We start from the raw sequence: 17,367 nt of genomic DNA, 5'->3' as shown, positions 1-17,367 counted from the left end.
GTGTTGTAAATGTGTCCCTAATGATGAAATTGCTATTTATTTAACATTCAAATCTCTCCCATTAAGGCCAAAATAACATCATTTAAAATATTGCTAAATAGTTTTTCTTTGAATAATTACACTCTATTAATTTCTGCCTCAGGGCTTTTTTTTCGGTCAGAAAGGGAACTATTCAGGATACAGGAGCCATGCCAGAGAGGCTTTGCTACCTCCCACACTGGTGCCTAAACCAGGAACCTAAACCATCAACACCCAGGGGAGTTGGGGACCAACATGCTACAAGAAGGTACAAGAGTCTTGAAAGAGAATTAAACCCCAGCATATCTACAGTCACATATCTATCATGAGAAGTTGGTTTCTTTGATAACTAGCACTATGGAAGGTATGTGGGAAGATTTTATCAAGCACGTATGTCAATACATGAGCTGAATCCATGAATAATTACAAAATGAATCTGGGGGAAAGATTTAGAAATCTTTTCCATGACCGGCTTATAAAAACTCTTATTTTTTTTAAAGGTTTTTATTTATTTACTTATTTGACAGAGAGGGAGCACAAGTAGGGGGTGCAGCCGAGGGAGAGGGAGAAGCAGGCTCTCTGCTGAGCAGGGAGCCAGAGGCAGGACTCGATCCCAGGACCCTGGGATCATGACCTGACCCGAAGGCAGATGCTTAACCAACTGAGCCACCCAGGTGCCCCTAAAAACTCTTAAAAGAGAATGTGCATACACAAAAGTAGGGAGGCTGATTTTTGCATGTGGATTAATCTCTTGATTCTAGCATTTGATAGGGCTCTATAGCTTTCAGAGCATTTCAAAGCCATTAGTATCTCCCTTGATCCTCACAAAAACCTTTCAATTTAGGAAGGGCAAGGGGCATCCTTCCATTCTATGGAGATGGGAAAATTAGTGTTCTCAAAGTCCAAGTGAGCAGCCCCATGTTCCCCAGCTGGTAGGTGGCAGAACCCTGACTATAACCCCGAGTTCAGGGTCCTCTGCCCCACATCAGACCACCAGCTACTTGAACCATAAACTGCCTGAGAGCAGGCACAACGTCTTTTATTCCAGCCCTGTCATGCTCAATTGCACCTGGCATACTTCTAGGACCTCAAGAAATATCTGTTAACTAGCTACTAGTACTTACCAGTTGCTAATACTTCTACAACACCTTTCAACTCTGAACAATAGCAACTTGTATCCAAACTACTGACTGGCTCTACTTACTGGAATTATGCCAGGACCCCTCTTCTGTATCTCATTGCTCCGCCCACAGGATTCCTTGCTACAGAGGGGACTTTTTTGCCTACATCGACACAACATTACCAGGAGTTGAAAGTTGGATCTATACACTGATACTGGTCTAGCTGTGGATGTTGAGAAGGATTTGGCAGAGTGGGGATGGCCTTCCCTTTGAATTTTCTGCTTTCTCCATGCCTCTGGAGTATTTTGTTCATATCTTAATTATGGATCTGTGTTTGTCTCTTGTGTTTTAGATATCTATATCAGACCTGTTTTTTTTTTTTTAATACAATTGCACTCACAATGAAACTCTGTTCAGTGAGTGAATGAATCTTTATTACATTGAAGGCCACATCATGTGCCATGAAGAGGGCTGAGGCCAGGCTCCATGTAGTTCAATGAAGACACACAATTCTCTTAAGATGGCTTATTAAAGGCTCTGTTCTTATTTCTTCATCACACTCCCTAATAGCCAGGGCATGAATCCTATCACTGAAGGGATTGTAAAGCTACCACTGCTGAACCACCTACTCTCCAGGATAATCACTAGAAAAGCTACTCCATAAGGAGAAAAGGCAGGATTTCCAACCTTCTTGGCTCAGAACATAGAAACCAACTTATCTGTATCCCCCCCCGCCCCTACAGAGGAAAGCCGATTCCTCTTTTATCCATGTGGAACGGAGACACTTCAGGCAGACACTTTCCCATTAAAACAAGGGCTCTTCTGGGAAGGATTAGCTCCTTTTGATTTCACTATGAAACCCCAGGCCTGGGGCACCCTGCACAGAAAAGGCATTGACAGATTAACAGATTTCACAGTGTTCTGTACGTCTTCAGCTCAGCTGAAAGCAGGAGACCAAACACTAGGTCCCCTCAAGCAAAACCATCAAGATGACTACCTTTACCTCTTTGTCAACAGAACAATAAAAGGTGAGGCAGAACCTTGGGGTCTCTCCTAAACTGTAGGAGCCATGTGAGTAGTATGTGGACCCTTCAACCACATACAAGATACAGAATCAAAACTCATCATGTTTAGAAAAAAGAAATAACTGGGCATGAGGAGCTTTCCTTTAGAAGGGCAAATTTTTTTGAGGGTGAATTTTTTTATGCAAAATGAATGTCATGGGAAGTTTATTATGAAGAGGTTACCTGGGTTTTTGGTTATTTAAACTTTACTCTCGAACACATATACATTTGTGTATGACTCACTCATGGATAAATAAGTTTGCCTTACACACATACGTATTATTTATTAATTTGCAGAGAAAGGAAATGGGACTGTGTGTCACCTGAATCCCTGGTGGTTCAGTTGTCCACACACAAAAACATCTGACCTTTGACCCATGGAGCCAACGGTGCTACAGAAAGTCAGTGGTTTTCAAACATGTCTTAGCGGCAGATGGCTTTTGTTAAATGAAAAAGGTATTAAGAACCCTGACATGCAGAGCAAACAAAAGCTAAGTGACTCTATTCAAGTTGGGGTTAAGAGGGCCAGAGACCTTCTTCCATTTTTCGGTAGCCCCTGAGACAAGTTCCCTAATAATCAATGTAAAAACTGCCAAAAAACACATTTGGCAAAAAAGGCTGGAAAGACTGAGGGGATCGACTGGCATCCTTTTCTATAAGATTTTTCCTCAGTTGTAGGTGTCTGATGGCACTAAAACAAAATAAGGGATATCAATACTCCACAAAACCAGAAAATTCAAGTGGATAAATCCCTTAAAATTATGAAAAACCAAAGCCACCAGAGCCCTTTATGCCCACCCAGCTATTATTCAGCTGCTCAGACTGTAGGCAAAGAAGAAAATCAAGTGGCTCCTCAAGGTTCCCATTTAAAAGCCAAACCCTGGAGCCACTGCAAGCATCCTTCAGAAAACACACAGTCCTCAGCGACCAGCTCTGCCTTAGCGGAGCTCCCTGGAGATGTCACCCACGAGGGGCAGGCTGGACCTGACCCTTGACACATGACAGCTGCTTCTCTTGAGATCATTCTTTAGTAAATTGCTGGCAGGGGACGGAAATACCAGCTACCCAGATGCCCTGATAGCTTCCTTGCGCAGATATAAATCTGTGGGTCTAAACCCTGGAGGAGAAGCTACTATTGGTCGAGGATTTTCTACCCTCACAAAAGCCTTCTGAGGCAGCTTTATTTCAATGAACAGAATGAGGAATCCCTGCCTTTTCCTTGCTTCTGAGATAGATATTAATCGTTGCAGTACAAATCTGACCTTCTCCATAAAGCCTTTCCTGATCCCCATTTCAATTTTCAAAACTTAGACCCTCCAAAAAAGATTAAAAATTCACACTGATTTCAGAAATTTCTCTGAGATGGCTTCCAGTGATTTTTAAAAAAAGCAATAAACAACAACAAAAAATAAATAGGTAAAAGAAAGCAGCCACGTGATCACAAATGGCCAGTAGGAGAAAGGAAGAATAATACCACACAGCTAGCTGCAGGGAAGCTGCTATAATGGACAAAAAATTAGTTCTGAGCTTCTTAGCACTGTAAAGAGAGAAACACGAAGTTACCCAGATCTCATGAAAGGAAATAGAAAAGGTTCACCTCACCTGGACAACCTTCTACTTGATTTTTCTGCCACTTCACTCCCTCCCACAACTACACCTGTCCTTGGATAAAGGTCCCAGTACATTATGTTCTCTCACTTTTTTAACTTTATGTCTGCCTCCCTTCTGCCTGGAATGCTCCTTCTCCTTCACCTACCTAACTGGTACTCCTAGTCTCCCTTGTCGGGAAGCTTGTACTAACCCTCCTCCCGAAGCTCTTCTTGCTTACTCCAAGAGCAACATGTGCTTTGCACTAATACAGCTCTCATCACGCCACATTATAATTGTTTAGCTGTCTGTGTTCCCCACTGGGCTGATTGTATTTTAATATATTTAAATGAATGAATATAAAAATGGTACTGAATAGCATAATGGATAATTGTCGGACAGCAGTTTTATAAAAATGCAGAGACATTCTACATATGGTCATTTCTTATGTGGTGAACAACTGCCAATTACCCTAAGTTGTCTTATATTGTTAGTTGGAGAAACAAGATTCCCTTGCTTTAAAAAGATAACTGCATTCCCTGAGAAAAAGGATGGTGTCTTATCTTCTCAGTTCAGTTCAGTTCAACAAACATTTATTGAGTACCAGTCATTATGCTAAGTGCAGGAGAAACAATGATAGGTAAGACATAGTCCTGTTCCTCTTAAAGTTTACAGACCTGGCTGGGGAGACATAATACCTATGGGTAAGTAGTCAGCAAAGAAGCTTCGTGCAACCCCTATTGAGGATGTCAGGGAAGACTTTCTACAGATAGCAATGCCTAAATTGAATCTAAGGATGAGTTTATCTAGTAAAGGGACATTCCAAGCAGGTTTTTCATGTAAGAAAGGCATGTTAGGCAACAAATGACATCGTGTGTGTATGGACACTGAACAGGTTTAGTGTTTATGGAAGGTTAAAATATAACAAGAGAGGTATATAGGGAGCCACAGTGGCTAAGGAATTCCCATGAGGGTGATGGAGTATGCAGGACCCAGATCATGAAGGACCTTGTAGGCAATGTTAAGGAAATTAGATTTTAACCTATAGGTGATGAGCAGCTGCTGAAGGCAGGGACATTGATTTTTGTTTTAAATAAATTACTTTGGAAGTAGTGCTGCAAATGGATTGGGGGTGGGGGTTGCAGGTCTAGGAACAAGAAAATCAGTTAGCAAGCTATTGCAACATTTCAGAAAATATATGATAAAGGTTTATAAATGGTTTTAAATAGCCAAGTAATAATGGTGCTTCCTTTTTCCTCTCATAAATCACCTTGGAGCAACAAGAAAAACAAGAAATAAAAGTACAGACACTATACTCAATGAAAATATAACCCTGAAACACAATATATATGGAAAGGAAGCCAAATTCAGTGAAGAACAAACAGGTTACAGACAGGCACCAGGGCAAAAATGCCTACAGCTATAAACCTCGGATCAAACCACAGAAATAGCATTCTCTAAAGATGACATTTCCCAAGGAGCAAAACTAACAATCTATTATTTGGACTGGAGGGCTATCTGCACAAGGAAGGTATCAGGGCATCTGGGTAGGTGGTATTTCCCTCCAATCTATTATTTGGCCAAGGGACTGTGGCCCAGGAATTGGCAGTGGGTCTATTCTGGGAACTGAGCAGTTTCAAGAAGCTGGAGAGGTGTGGCTGGATAAAGAAGCCACCAGGCAGTTTTACCTTATGTGAAGAACCCATTCACAGACAAACTATCTGAGTTATATGGAACCTCACTGAGAAACAAAGAAGATTCTTGTTATGCTGAAACAGAGCTCTGGTCTATCACCAAGAGGAACCTCCTCAAACAGTCTGTCCAGGAAGAGCTCATGTCATGAAAAAAACAAATAATAATTAAAAACATAAAGATAAAAGAAAACAGCACAGGAATTATAAAATAATACAGCAAAATAAGAGGGGGAAAGGAACAGAAAAATAAAAACTGCTCCCATGAAGCAAATGAAAATTGTGACCACACTGCTATGATTAAGAATAATCTGTATGATGAGGAGATCACCTCTGTATGAGAAGAATTCAAAGTAGAAATACAAGAGCTAAGGGTAGATATGTTGAGACAACAAAAAGTCATAAAATATAAGCTGGCAAAGTTCAGGAAAGAAGTTCAACCATAATAGCAAAAAATGTAAAAAGGAGCCTGGACACTGCTAACTACTCATTCATGAACAATGTGGGTAAGACTTTTTTTTTTAATATCACTTTGCTCAGGGAGTTAAAACTGATTAGAAGGGAAGAAATGATGACTCCCCTTTGCTTTTCCTGCCTATTGTACACATCCTAAGTGTCCTGGAGGATGAGAACCAAAATAATGAAACTGAAATACAATACATATTTCAAAATATAAATCAGAAACTTTTGAGAAATTAGAAAGGAAGGGGAAATTGAACCAACTGAATGAGACTTACATTTCAGGAAAAAGAACTGACACAGTATGACCAACTGCAAAACATCTACTAACAAAGTAAACAGTATTCAAATATATATTTTTAAAAGGACTTTTAGGTATCAAGGGCAAAAAAAAAAAAAAAAAAAAATAGGACACCTAAAAGGGAAAATATCAGGCTGGCCTGACACAGTAAGATTCAATAAATTAATAGAGCAAAAGTCTCATGGAAAGCAAATGACACACATTTTATAGCCCAGAGGGAGAAACAAACATATTTTCAACATTCAAGAACTCACCTTTCTTGAAAACTTTACTAAAGGACAAACTGAAGACAACCAAGAAACAAATAGGAAACCTATAGTAAAGGGCCTAGATTTACCTGTAACACTAAAATCAAAATAAATGCAGGAATAATGGTTCACAGAAGAATGTGAATGCTCTGAACGATTTAATTAACAAAACTGGAGTTGGATACAGGTCATAAACACAGGCTATTTTTTTCTACCTTTGTTCAGCCATGCTTCATAAAATATTTAAGTCTAAAAGAATTATATTTTAAGACAGAAAAGCAAATAAAGAGATAATACAACCATCCAAAACCAGGGGACGAATTTAAGAGAGAGGGGAGGAAAGAGAAATGTGTGGAAATCCATAAATTGTATCATTGCGCACAAGAGGAAATCAATAGATATAATCCAAAAATAGAAGATTCTCTGTTAAATTCATCAAGTTAAGTAGCTAGAACAAATATTCAAAATTATCAAAGAAATACAGCATCAGGAAAGCAAGGAAATCACCGTATAATGAGTTTTTTTAAAGAAGCAATTTTAACTAAAAACTAGGCATACACTGCCAGAACTAAGCCATGGCTATCATACTGATCAATGCCGAAGGCCAATCTCACCTATGAGAAGGAAAGAATTCATTAGCTACTGCTGGCCGAATGACACACATCTGCACCTGTTGTAGGCACAGCTGTTCATGTGTAACCCACTGCCATGCTTTTACTGTGTTTTAAACTTAGCCAAATTAGAGTTGCAAATAATAGCATTTCATCTGTGTTTATTTGGTGGTTGATGAAATTCCATGTTTTTCTCAAGAGTATTGGCCTATTGCATTATTTGGAGCATTGTTATTCCATGCTTCCCATCTCTCTCATGGTTACAAAAAACAATCTTAAAACAGCCTTCAGGGTCCTGTGGGATCTAGTACCCTAGGTCTATCCTGTGGCTATTTCTATAAACTCTGTGACAAGGTCTCGTTTACTCCTTCCTTCTCATCTCCCTAATATTAGAGTGCCCTGTGCCCTAGTCTTTGCATTGTTTCTCTTTTCTGTCTGTACTTACTCCCTTGGTGACTTCGATTTTGCAATTCAAAAATAACATCAATATGCTGACGTCCTTCCAACCTATATCCTCAGCCCTGGCCTCCCCACCACCTCTGCTCCAAAAGTCAGTCTCAAATCTCTACCTGTTCACCCCACATCCTCATATGGGGCTCAAGAAAGTACAAGGCCCAACACACCTGGCTTTATGTCCCCCTCTGACTGCTGACTTCTGCCACCCACTCCTGGTTCGCCACTCACCGAATGAGGCCTTTTCGGGTCATCCTAAATAAAACAACACCTACAGGTACCTAACATTCACATTCCTCAGGAATTTTCAGCCAGAGCATTATCATTGCCTGATATATTTTGTAAAAAGATAAATAGATGATAGCACAAGATAGATAGAAAGATAGAGAGCAACATTTAAATAGCATTGTTTTGGCACTTTACAGATGTAATTAACAAATAGAATCTGCCCAGCAACCCATGAAGTGAGTACTGTAGTTACCCTCTTTTTATAGATGAGTCAAATGAAGCACAGCTCAAGGTCACCCAGCTAAAGTGTAGCCTGCAGAGGTCAGAATAAATGTTGGCCATCGGATTTCAAACTTTAGGATCTCAATCACTACTCTTTTTTTTTTTTAAAGATTTTATTTATTTATTTGACAGAGAGAGACATAGCGACAGCAGGAACACAAGCAGGGGGAGTGGGAGAGGGAGAAGCAGGCTTCCCGCGGAGCAGGGAGCCCGATGTGGGACTCGATCCCAAGACCCTGGGATCATGACCTGAGCCGAAGGCAGACGCTTAACGACTGAGCCACCCAGGCGCCCTCAATCACTACTCTTTACAGTCTTTCACATCTACTTATGTGTATATATATATACACACATATATATGGATATATATGGATATATATACATGTTTTTCCTTTCTCCCACTAGAATATAAACACCACTTGAGCAGGAACTTTATTATGTTCACTGTCTTATCCCCAGCTCTTAGAACAAGGGCCTGAAATGTAGCAGGCAATCAATAAAACTTTATTGATTAATGGGAACTCATATCTCTCTGAAACAAAATAAAAATGGATGCTTATGAAAGAAAAAACTTCTACTGGCTTCCAGTCTAATAATAATAAAAGATATCTCAGAATAGTTAGAAAAAAAAAACCTGGATGTCTGCCGGCAGAGTTACAGAAAACTTTATGCAATAAAAGGAAAAATGAATTTTAAAAAATCTGAACATTTTAAATTCTAAGTCATGTTTCCCAGAAACGATTCTGCCATGTTCATCATTATGTGCAGTATTAGCATTAAGGAAAGGGCAATCAGATTGGTAAATTCACAAATCATCTCTGTGCTTCTATCTTGAAAACACTTAAATAGAGATAAAGAAATAATAAAGCCTCAAACTGGGACCATGCAATGGGAATGGAATGAAAGGAAACATCTGAGAAATAACTAAGGGTGATAAGAGCAGGAGCTTGGATTCCCAGAATTTGGGGACATAGACAAACCTGTAGTTTTCTACCTCGAGTGACCTGGTAGAGGGTAGCGCCACCAGTGTGTCAGGTTCAAGGGGGACACGTTGATTTTATTTTAGCTGTGCAACATCCAAGTTGAGATACCAGGATGACTATTAGACATAAAGATCTGCAGTATAGGGCAGAGGTTACAACGCCCTGACTTGAGAGTCATCAGGACATGGAGGCGGTACTTCAGACCACAGGATCTCCCAGACAGCGAGTACCAGGTGCAGAGAGAAGAAGGCCAAGGGCCAAAGCTGGAGAAAACCGAGAGTTATGCCTAATACTGTTTATTTTGCATTGTAGGTGTTCAATACATACTCATGATTAAGGAAATAATAGCGCCAATGACCTGCCAAGATGTAGGAAAAAAAATTCTGAAGATTTTGGCTTTTACTCAAACTAAGAAACAGGGATTTTCTTGAGCCACAAAGACCTCTCTTTCCCTCCCTTTTTCAAGCTGGTTTTTGAATGGCTGGTTACTTTTCCTGTATTTTACAAGGCCTCAAAAGTCTACACAACTAATTTTTTAAAAGAAGCAGCTCCTCCGTCTACAATTTATCAATACAACAAGTAGTCAGTGAGCACCCTGCATTTGCAAAGGCTTCTTGTTAGGGCCAAGGATGAGGAGTAAAATGTGGGTATAAAATATTCTCCCTATCCTCAGAGAGTATAAAATGCAATTTAGAAAGAAGACAAATCCACTAAGATTTAAGTAACAATTCCTAGTGGCCCATGTGCTAGAGGACTGGCAGACAAGAAGAGCTGCAAGGGTTCAGAGGAAGAGAGGCATCCCCAGCTAAGGGGAAGTGGGGCTGAGCTGGACTAAGAGACCAGGAGTAGGGCAGAGAAAGTCATTCAGGTGCTTAGGTCTGACCAAACTCCAGAAGATTCCAAAGATCAAGGTTCCTATAGAAAACAGTTTGCAAAGGAATGGACAGCATAAGGGTGGGAAGGCAGAGTGGGGGAAATCAAAGCTGTGGTCAAAGGTCAAGTTCGATTTCACACGTGCACACACACACACACACACACACAGTAAGTCACTTGGTGGAACATCACCTTTTACCTTTTGTTTTTCCTCATTTTTGCTCTTTGCATTTCCTTCCAGGGAAACTCAACACCTAACACAAGGCTTCCCTTGCCTGTCTATAAATGTGAATCACATCTAGCTTTCTCTGTGAGTCAGAGTTCTTGGGAGTGTAGGATTTTGGACTCGGGACATATCAGGGAGTAGTCAGCACTGGAAAGGGAGGGCAAAATTCAGTGAGTTCTAGATTGTTCTAGAAAGAAAATCCTAGCGATGCTTCAGTTCTTAGAGATTCTCATTCCCAAGTTAGACAGGTCACTTTGGACAGAGATGGAATGGAGCTTTGATAAACTACTTAAAGTCAGATCCCATGGGAGTTGTGGCTCTAAGTAACCTCCAAACCCTAGACCACATCCTAGTCATTTCCAGACCCATTTTGGTATAATAAAACAGCAATCCAACTGAGGATTCAGTGGGCCAATGAAGACCTCTGTACATGATACTGACCCATAACACCTTTATCTTTCACCAGAAGTCTTGGATCCCCCCAGAGAACGGGTCACCAGAGCAGCAAAGGAGGGACCACACCCCAGCTCCACATCTTCATAACCGCACGAAAGCCGCCCTCATTTTCCTGACATCACCTGAGCATCCCCTCTCTACCACTGACTGCATTTTCTGGACTCACCTGAATGAAGATATATTCATCCTGAACAACCAGGGAACTGATGTCAATGGAGCGGGCAAAAGGCCCACTGCGAGTGGTCTCGGCACATTCCTGGATCCTGCAGGTGAGGTAGTGAGCATCTGAAAAGGGAGAGCAGCACTTAGACACAAGGGCAAATATGGTGACAAGGCTCTCATCAGTACCCAAGGCTCTACCTCATGGGAAATCAATGATGCAGTTTAAAACAACAAGATTTCACTCACTTTCACAAGAGTTGTAATAATTTTAAAAATGGCAATATCTAGATGAGGCAAGGGAGTGGGGAAAGAGTTAATCTTACATCCTACTGGCAAAAGGGTAAACTGGTGTAGCTTTTTGGAAGAACAAACTGGAAATATCTATCAGAATTTCAAATGTGCATACCTCAAACCAGCAATTTTAACGCAAACAATGTCTTCTAGAGAAATACTCATATATTTTCCCAAAGAGTCAAGGGCAAAGATGCTCACTGTGGCATTGTTCACAGCAGTGAAAAATCAGAAACAGACTAAATGCCCCTGAACATTTCAATAAACCAAGGTGCACATATTACAGAGGGCTAGCTGCAATTAAAAGAATTAAATAGAGAAACATTCACATGCTGATTTCTCTAAGGTCCCTGTTCCTTTCCAAATAACCTTTGACAAAATATTTGCCAATATGATAGCATGATACAATTCAAGTCCCCAAAAGCTTTGTCTTTATAAATGTATAGGTTTGTGCCACAGTGAATAGAAAAAAGGTTTTTTTTTAAGATTTTACTTACTTATTTACTTACTTACTTATTTACTTATCTATCTATCTATCTATTTGAAAGTAGAGAGAGCAGGGGAAAGGCAGAGGGAGAGGGAGAGAATCTCAAGCTGATTCCACACTGAGCACGGAGCCCAACTCGGGGCTCAATCCCACAACCCCAAGATCATGATCTGAGCTAAAATCAAGAGTCAGACGCCTAACCGACTGAGCCACCCAGGTGCCCCTGTGCATAGAAAAAAGTTTTAAAGGAACCCATAAAAAATTAGCTATGATTACTTGTGGAGGAAAAGAATGGACTCGAAGAGGTAGTGTTGAAGTGGGACCTTTGCTTTTTATATTATATACATCTTTATTATTTTTACAATTAGAATGTATTCACCTATTACTTGTATAAAATCTATAAAACTTGTATGATTACTTGTCAGATCTTCTGAAGATCTCAGCAGGTGAACAGCCCCTCAAGCAACCCAGGAACATGATGGCAGAAGCTGTAGCTGAATGGGAAAAATTTTTGACTATAAAATGCATTCTCATTCTGATCACAGGGTCATCCAAGAAAGACAATCCACTCAGTTATTTGCTCCTTAAGGAAAAACTACAGGTAAGTCTCTGTGAAGAAACCTGTATGTACATTGGCTTTTAAAATGGTTTTTATTGGGGCACGTGGGTGGCTCAGTCGGTTAAGCGTCTGCCTTTGGCTCAGGTCATGATCCCAGGGTCCTGGGATCAAGCCCCACATCGGGCTCTCTGCTCATCGGGGAGTCTGCTTCTCTCTCTCCCTGCCCCCCATCCCCGTTCTCTCTCGTGATCTCTCTCTCTAATAAAAGTCTTTTAAAAATAAAAAATAAAATAAAATAAAATGGTTTTAATTGAACAGTATTTAAAAATAGTGAAAAGTTAGGAATCATTTTAGTATTAAAAGCAGAGAAGTCTCTGTTATCACCTAAAACCACGTTCATCACTATATGCATCTCATGCGATTGTTCCTTGGAATGTGTGCCCAGGTGTGCACAGGTATCATGTGCAGCTCGCAGGCAGCAGAGATAAAAGCAAAAGCCTTAACTAAGCAAAAATTTATAACAATTGAGTTTAAACCACGAGTACTTTAAATTATCCCCTTTTATCTTTAATTAATTAATTTACTGGTGGCTTCACCGAGCCCTTCTTGTACACATGGAATGTACCGGGGACTGCTCAGGTACTAGGAATACAGCAGGGAGCAAGACAAGTGTACCTGCTGACTAGGAGGGGGCTGATCACATTATTTGTAGCCAGCTATTCCACACATTTATTTATACACATGAGACTAATTTAACAAAGAAACACATTTGGGTAAGAAATGAATTCATTATGGGCTATATTCCAACTTCCTGAGTGTCCAGAGCTGAACACAGTCTATTTTTGTTGGTATTCTTACTCCGAACACGTCAAACATCCACTTCCTTCTCTCCGTTAGCGGTCGCTCGCATCATCTGCCCACGAGCGCAAGCCTCTTCCCTTTTCTTTCTTCCACGTGCCATATAATCCAGGTGGTTCCTAGCCCTGATAATTCTGCCCCTGAAGTGCTTCCAGAGTCTCTCCCCTTCTCTCCACAAGCCCTGCTGATTGCCTGGGGCGAGGCCTTCTCACCCGTGTGGCCTGTTGCATCCATCTCACGACTAGCCTACACACGCGTGATGGACTGGACACCGCATGGGCCCGAGGCAAGGAACAGAGTCATTTCTAAAACCCAAACCTGAGCTCATCTCTCCTGGCTTTCAAACAGCTCTGAGGGCCCTGGGACAAAGCCCAAATGTCTTTCTATAGAACGGAAGGCTTTTTACAAGAAGCCTAATAAAATCAAATGCCTAAGGAGCCAGACAAATCCTGTGTAGGAGTAAAATGAGCTGGACGAATATGACAAATGGCAGCTGGTGCACAGCCTCGGTGTCAGGGATCACCTAGGAGTGCTGGGGACTGCAGCAAAATGGCCAACACTGGACTCTTCAAGGAGAAGCTGCTCCTCAGTGTCCATTGATCGTTGACATGCAGGAATAAGACGTTCTGTGTTTTATAAATCTAACTGTCCCTATTTTTTTAAGGTGAAGTTGCCTGATTTTTTAAAAAATGGACAGCTAGGGGCGCCTGGGTGGCTCATTTGGTTAAGTGTCTGACTCTTGATTTTGGCTCAGGTCATGATCTCAGGGTTGTGGGATCGAACCCCACATCGTGCTCAGTGCGGAGTTGGCTTGTCCCTTTCCCTCTGCTCCTCCCTGGGTCATGTGCGTACACTCTCTCTCTAACAAATAAATAACATCTTAAAAAAATGGACAGCTATTTTAAATTTAAAACAGGGTGCAGGCCAAACACTGTATAGCCAAACAAAACAAGCCTACATCCAAATACCCCCTAGGAGCTGCTCATTCCCTATCTCTACTCTGTAATTTGGTTCCTACCTACCTCTCCAGAGAAGAGACAGACCCTCGTCCCCCTCTTCCCTGACCCATTAGCAAGACCAGATTGTTTGCCATTCTGTAAGTACAGCCTGCCCGTGCCTTCCTCTTTGTCTCTGTTCGCAGAGAGAGCCAGGAGTGGCCTAGCTCTCCACTTCTGGCCGAGAGGGTGAGGGAAGGCAAGGAGCCCAGGCTGGGCCGGGCAGCCCATGGCCTGCCCACCAGGAATACTCTTGGACCCACAAAGCCTTAGCAATTTTCTCCTAGAATAAGGCACTAAAACCCAGCGAAAAGCTGTAGTAAACACATAGGAAGAAACCACAAGTGTTGACATGACAACCTGCTTCCTTCTTGCCAGCCAGGGTCTCAGAAAGCTCCTTACACGGCGAATCAAAGGTACACACAGGAGGACATCTGCGTGTACTCCCCCTGCCAAGGCTCATTTTCCCCTGTCTGTTTACTATTCACTCTCAAATTTGGACACTTTGAAAAAAAAAAGAACCAAGAGTACTCAAGGCCACCCCAAACAAAACCAAAACCTACCTAAACCTTGGCCCACAGCAGGTGAGCTATTGTGCAAACTCATCCTACTTCTTGGCTCTCCCCCTGCTTGCCACTGCCCAGCATGGAATGAAAGGTCCAATTTAACAGGAAAGCAACTCTAAAATGAATTTTTCAAATCCACTTTAAAATTCAGGGGACTTGCAGTCTTTAGCTGGACTCATACATTAGAAGTCTCAATGTTTTTATTTTTCAAAACACAGAGACATGATAGTAAGTGCTATGGCGCCCAATGTCTGGTGAGAACCTAGAACGGGGGGGAATGGGGAGAATAAATTACCAGGTAGGCCTGGCCACCAGATGGAAGTGACTGAGGGTGACAAGGGACTCTGGGTGTCAAAGGTGAGCAGGGGACACCAAGAACCTCACATTTGTGAAAGTTCTCAAATTCGGGCTTTGGACGTTATCCTAAAATGAGGCCGGATACAGTCATGGAGATTCAAAGATGAAACTGAAAGATATTTGTCATTTAACTTGAATCCCAAACTAGGCTTCCAACACCTGTGGCCTTTTCATTTGCTTTTAATAATAACTCCAGATGCCTGAAGGTCAGATCTCTTGAGCGTAGCATGGTGTTTGAGAGCGAAGCCTCTGAAGCTAGAATGGGCTGAGTTCAAATCCTGAACCTGCTACTTGCTGATCACCCTTGACTAAGTAGCACGGCTCTTCATCTGTGAGATGCCCATAAGTCAGCATTTGCCTCCAAGGACTGTCGTCAGGATTAGATGAGATCATGTATGAAAATGCTTAACACATTGTTGGATCCATTTTAAAAGATAAATAAACGTTATCTCTTTGTTATGAAAATAGAAGGAAATTTAACACTCAGCCTCTCTCATATCTTCAAATAATAACAGGTAATGTTCTGTTTGACTGTGGAGAATCAAAAGGCCATATTACAGGTTCTCTTAGTAGTCATATTCCAAAATTATATCACTGTTTAATTTCTTGAAGTACTTTGGGTGTGCAGACAAGAAAAAGACAAAAACAAAAACATGTCTGAGCTCGAATAACCAAGAAGGACTTAAAAGAGGAGGCAGCCTTTGTGTTCAGCTAAGATGGAGAAGGGAATTCCTGGAAAGGGAGTAAAAACTATACATGGTCTTTTAGGTAGGCAAAGCTCATGGAAAGCACTATATAATCACATGTTAATGGATTAACTTTGATTAATCCATATCCTTGAACTTGTATTTTCTATCCTTTCCTTTGAAATGTTCTCAAATGAAAAACTAGGAAGACCAGATTGAATGAAGAACTCATTTGGATAACTCTGTAAGAAAATTAGAGAGTGATTTCCCCAGTGGCTGAGAGTCAATCATTACCCTGATGATTAAAGTATTTCTAAATGTCAAATGTCTTCCTAGTGTATTTCGAAGACCCGGTGTAGTCACTGCTTCACTTAGAAAAGTTAAAAGTCAAAGGCTTTGTTCCCTGCATGTGAATAGAGGGATCTACTCAGTAACTTTAGAAATATCTGGCCCTGTTGGAATTAGCTCTAGCACTGGAAGACCCTTTAGGGAAGATGCAAACATCTCCCTAGTGCATCCAGCCTTCACGCCTTCCCACGTAGCAGATGTTGGGCCAAAGGTCTCATATAGCAAGAAGGGGTGGTCTTAGACTGACTGATTCATTCCTTTTTGTAGTGGGTCAAGGTGTACATGAAGCTGCAAGTGTCAGGCACTCCCTGAAGTTCCAGGAAGTGGAGAACAAAAACCTAAACTTTTTTGTTATGTTGAATAATATTGTGACTTATGGTAATGGTTTGCCTTTGAGATTACTAAATATTCAAACTATCCTAGCCATCTTGCCTCTTGCCACCTCAGAGAAAGAAACTTCCCATGATTCACTCAACTTCCATCCCTTTGGGTAATATACATGTTGTCAAAATTTGAAAAAGTGCATTAAAATCGTGAACAAAAAGCAAATCAGCTCCTCAGGCCTTCTCTTAGAGAAATACCCAGGAGCTATTTATTTTGAATAATAACATTAATTCTCTGATGCAAATAAGTAAAAACAAGCAGATTCCAGGAAACTTTGAAAAGTTATTTAGCTTCCATAAGCCGCCTTTTCCTTGATTGAGGAGTGGGGCTAACCCGTGTGCGGGACATCCACACTGCTGCAAATGCCTGTAAGGCTCTCGAGACATGGTAAGTACCAAAAACAAAATCAACGAATCGAAAAAGGTAGCTTCCATTCCTGCCTGTTGTGGTTATGGTTCTAGAGTTTTTTGTTTTTTTTTTTTAAGATTTTATTTATTTATTTGACAGAGAGAGACACAGCGAGAGAGGGAACACAAGCAGGGGGAGCGTGAGAGGGAGAAGCAGGCTTCCCACTGAGCAGGGAGCCCGATGTGGGGCTCGATCCCAGGACACTGGGATCATGACCTGAGCCGAAGGCAGACGCTTAACAACTGAGCCATCCAGGCGCCCCTATGGTTCTAGAGTTTTTGTGAAACTTCTAATGGCCCAAAGGAGAACTCTAGTGTCGCCTGCTTTCTTAAGGCACAGGAGGCATCTGGCAGTTACAGATTATTTACAAATCACAGTGATCTTGAACACCTTAGAACTCCGGATACTGCATTCAGGACTCTTTCTACTCCGATTGCCAAATAAACTCACCCTGACTGAATATGGTGACTAGATGATGATCACAGCAATGATGACAATGATAATGATGACTAGATGATGATGATGATGACAATGGTGATGGCAATGATGACTAGATGATGATGACAATGACAATGATGACTAGATGATAATGATGATAATAATGATGAGTGACAATAGTGATGATGATAATGACAGTGATGATGATGATAATGACAGTGATGATG

At 41.2% G+C, this 17,367-nt stretch overlaps 1 protein-coding gene across 1 annotated transcript in view; it reads right to left on the bottom strand.

Moving 5' to 3' along the window:
• SORCS3 (sortilin related VPS10 domain containing receptor 3) overlaps positions 1 to 17,367 on the bottom strand; it is a 569,369-nt gene that overhangs the window by 130,907 nt on the left and 421,095 nt on the right. The window contains exon 7 of the mRNA XM_021699769.1: positions 10,768 to 10,886. Coding sequence (XP_021555444.1) covers positions 10,768 to 10,886 — 119 coding nt within the window. The remainder of the gene's footprint in view (positions 1 to 10,767; positions 10,887 to 17,367) is intronic.

The sequence above is a fragment of the Neomonachus schauinslandi genome, chromosome 6, assembly GCF_002201575.2.
Source record: "Neomonachus schauinslandi chromosome 6, ASM220157v2, whole genome shotgun sequence".
Classification (NCBI taxonomy): domain Eukaryota; kingdom Metazoa; phylum Chordata; class Mammalia; order Carnivora; family Phocidae; genus Neomonachus; species Neomonachus schauinslandi.
The sequence above is the reverse complement of the archived record's forward strand: the minus strand, read 5'-3'. Positions and strand labels throughout refer to the sequence as shown.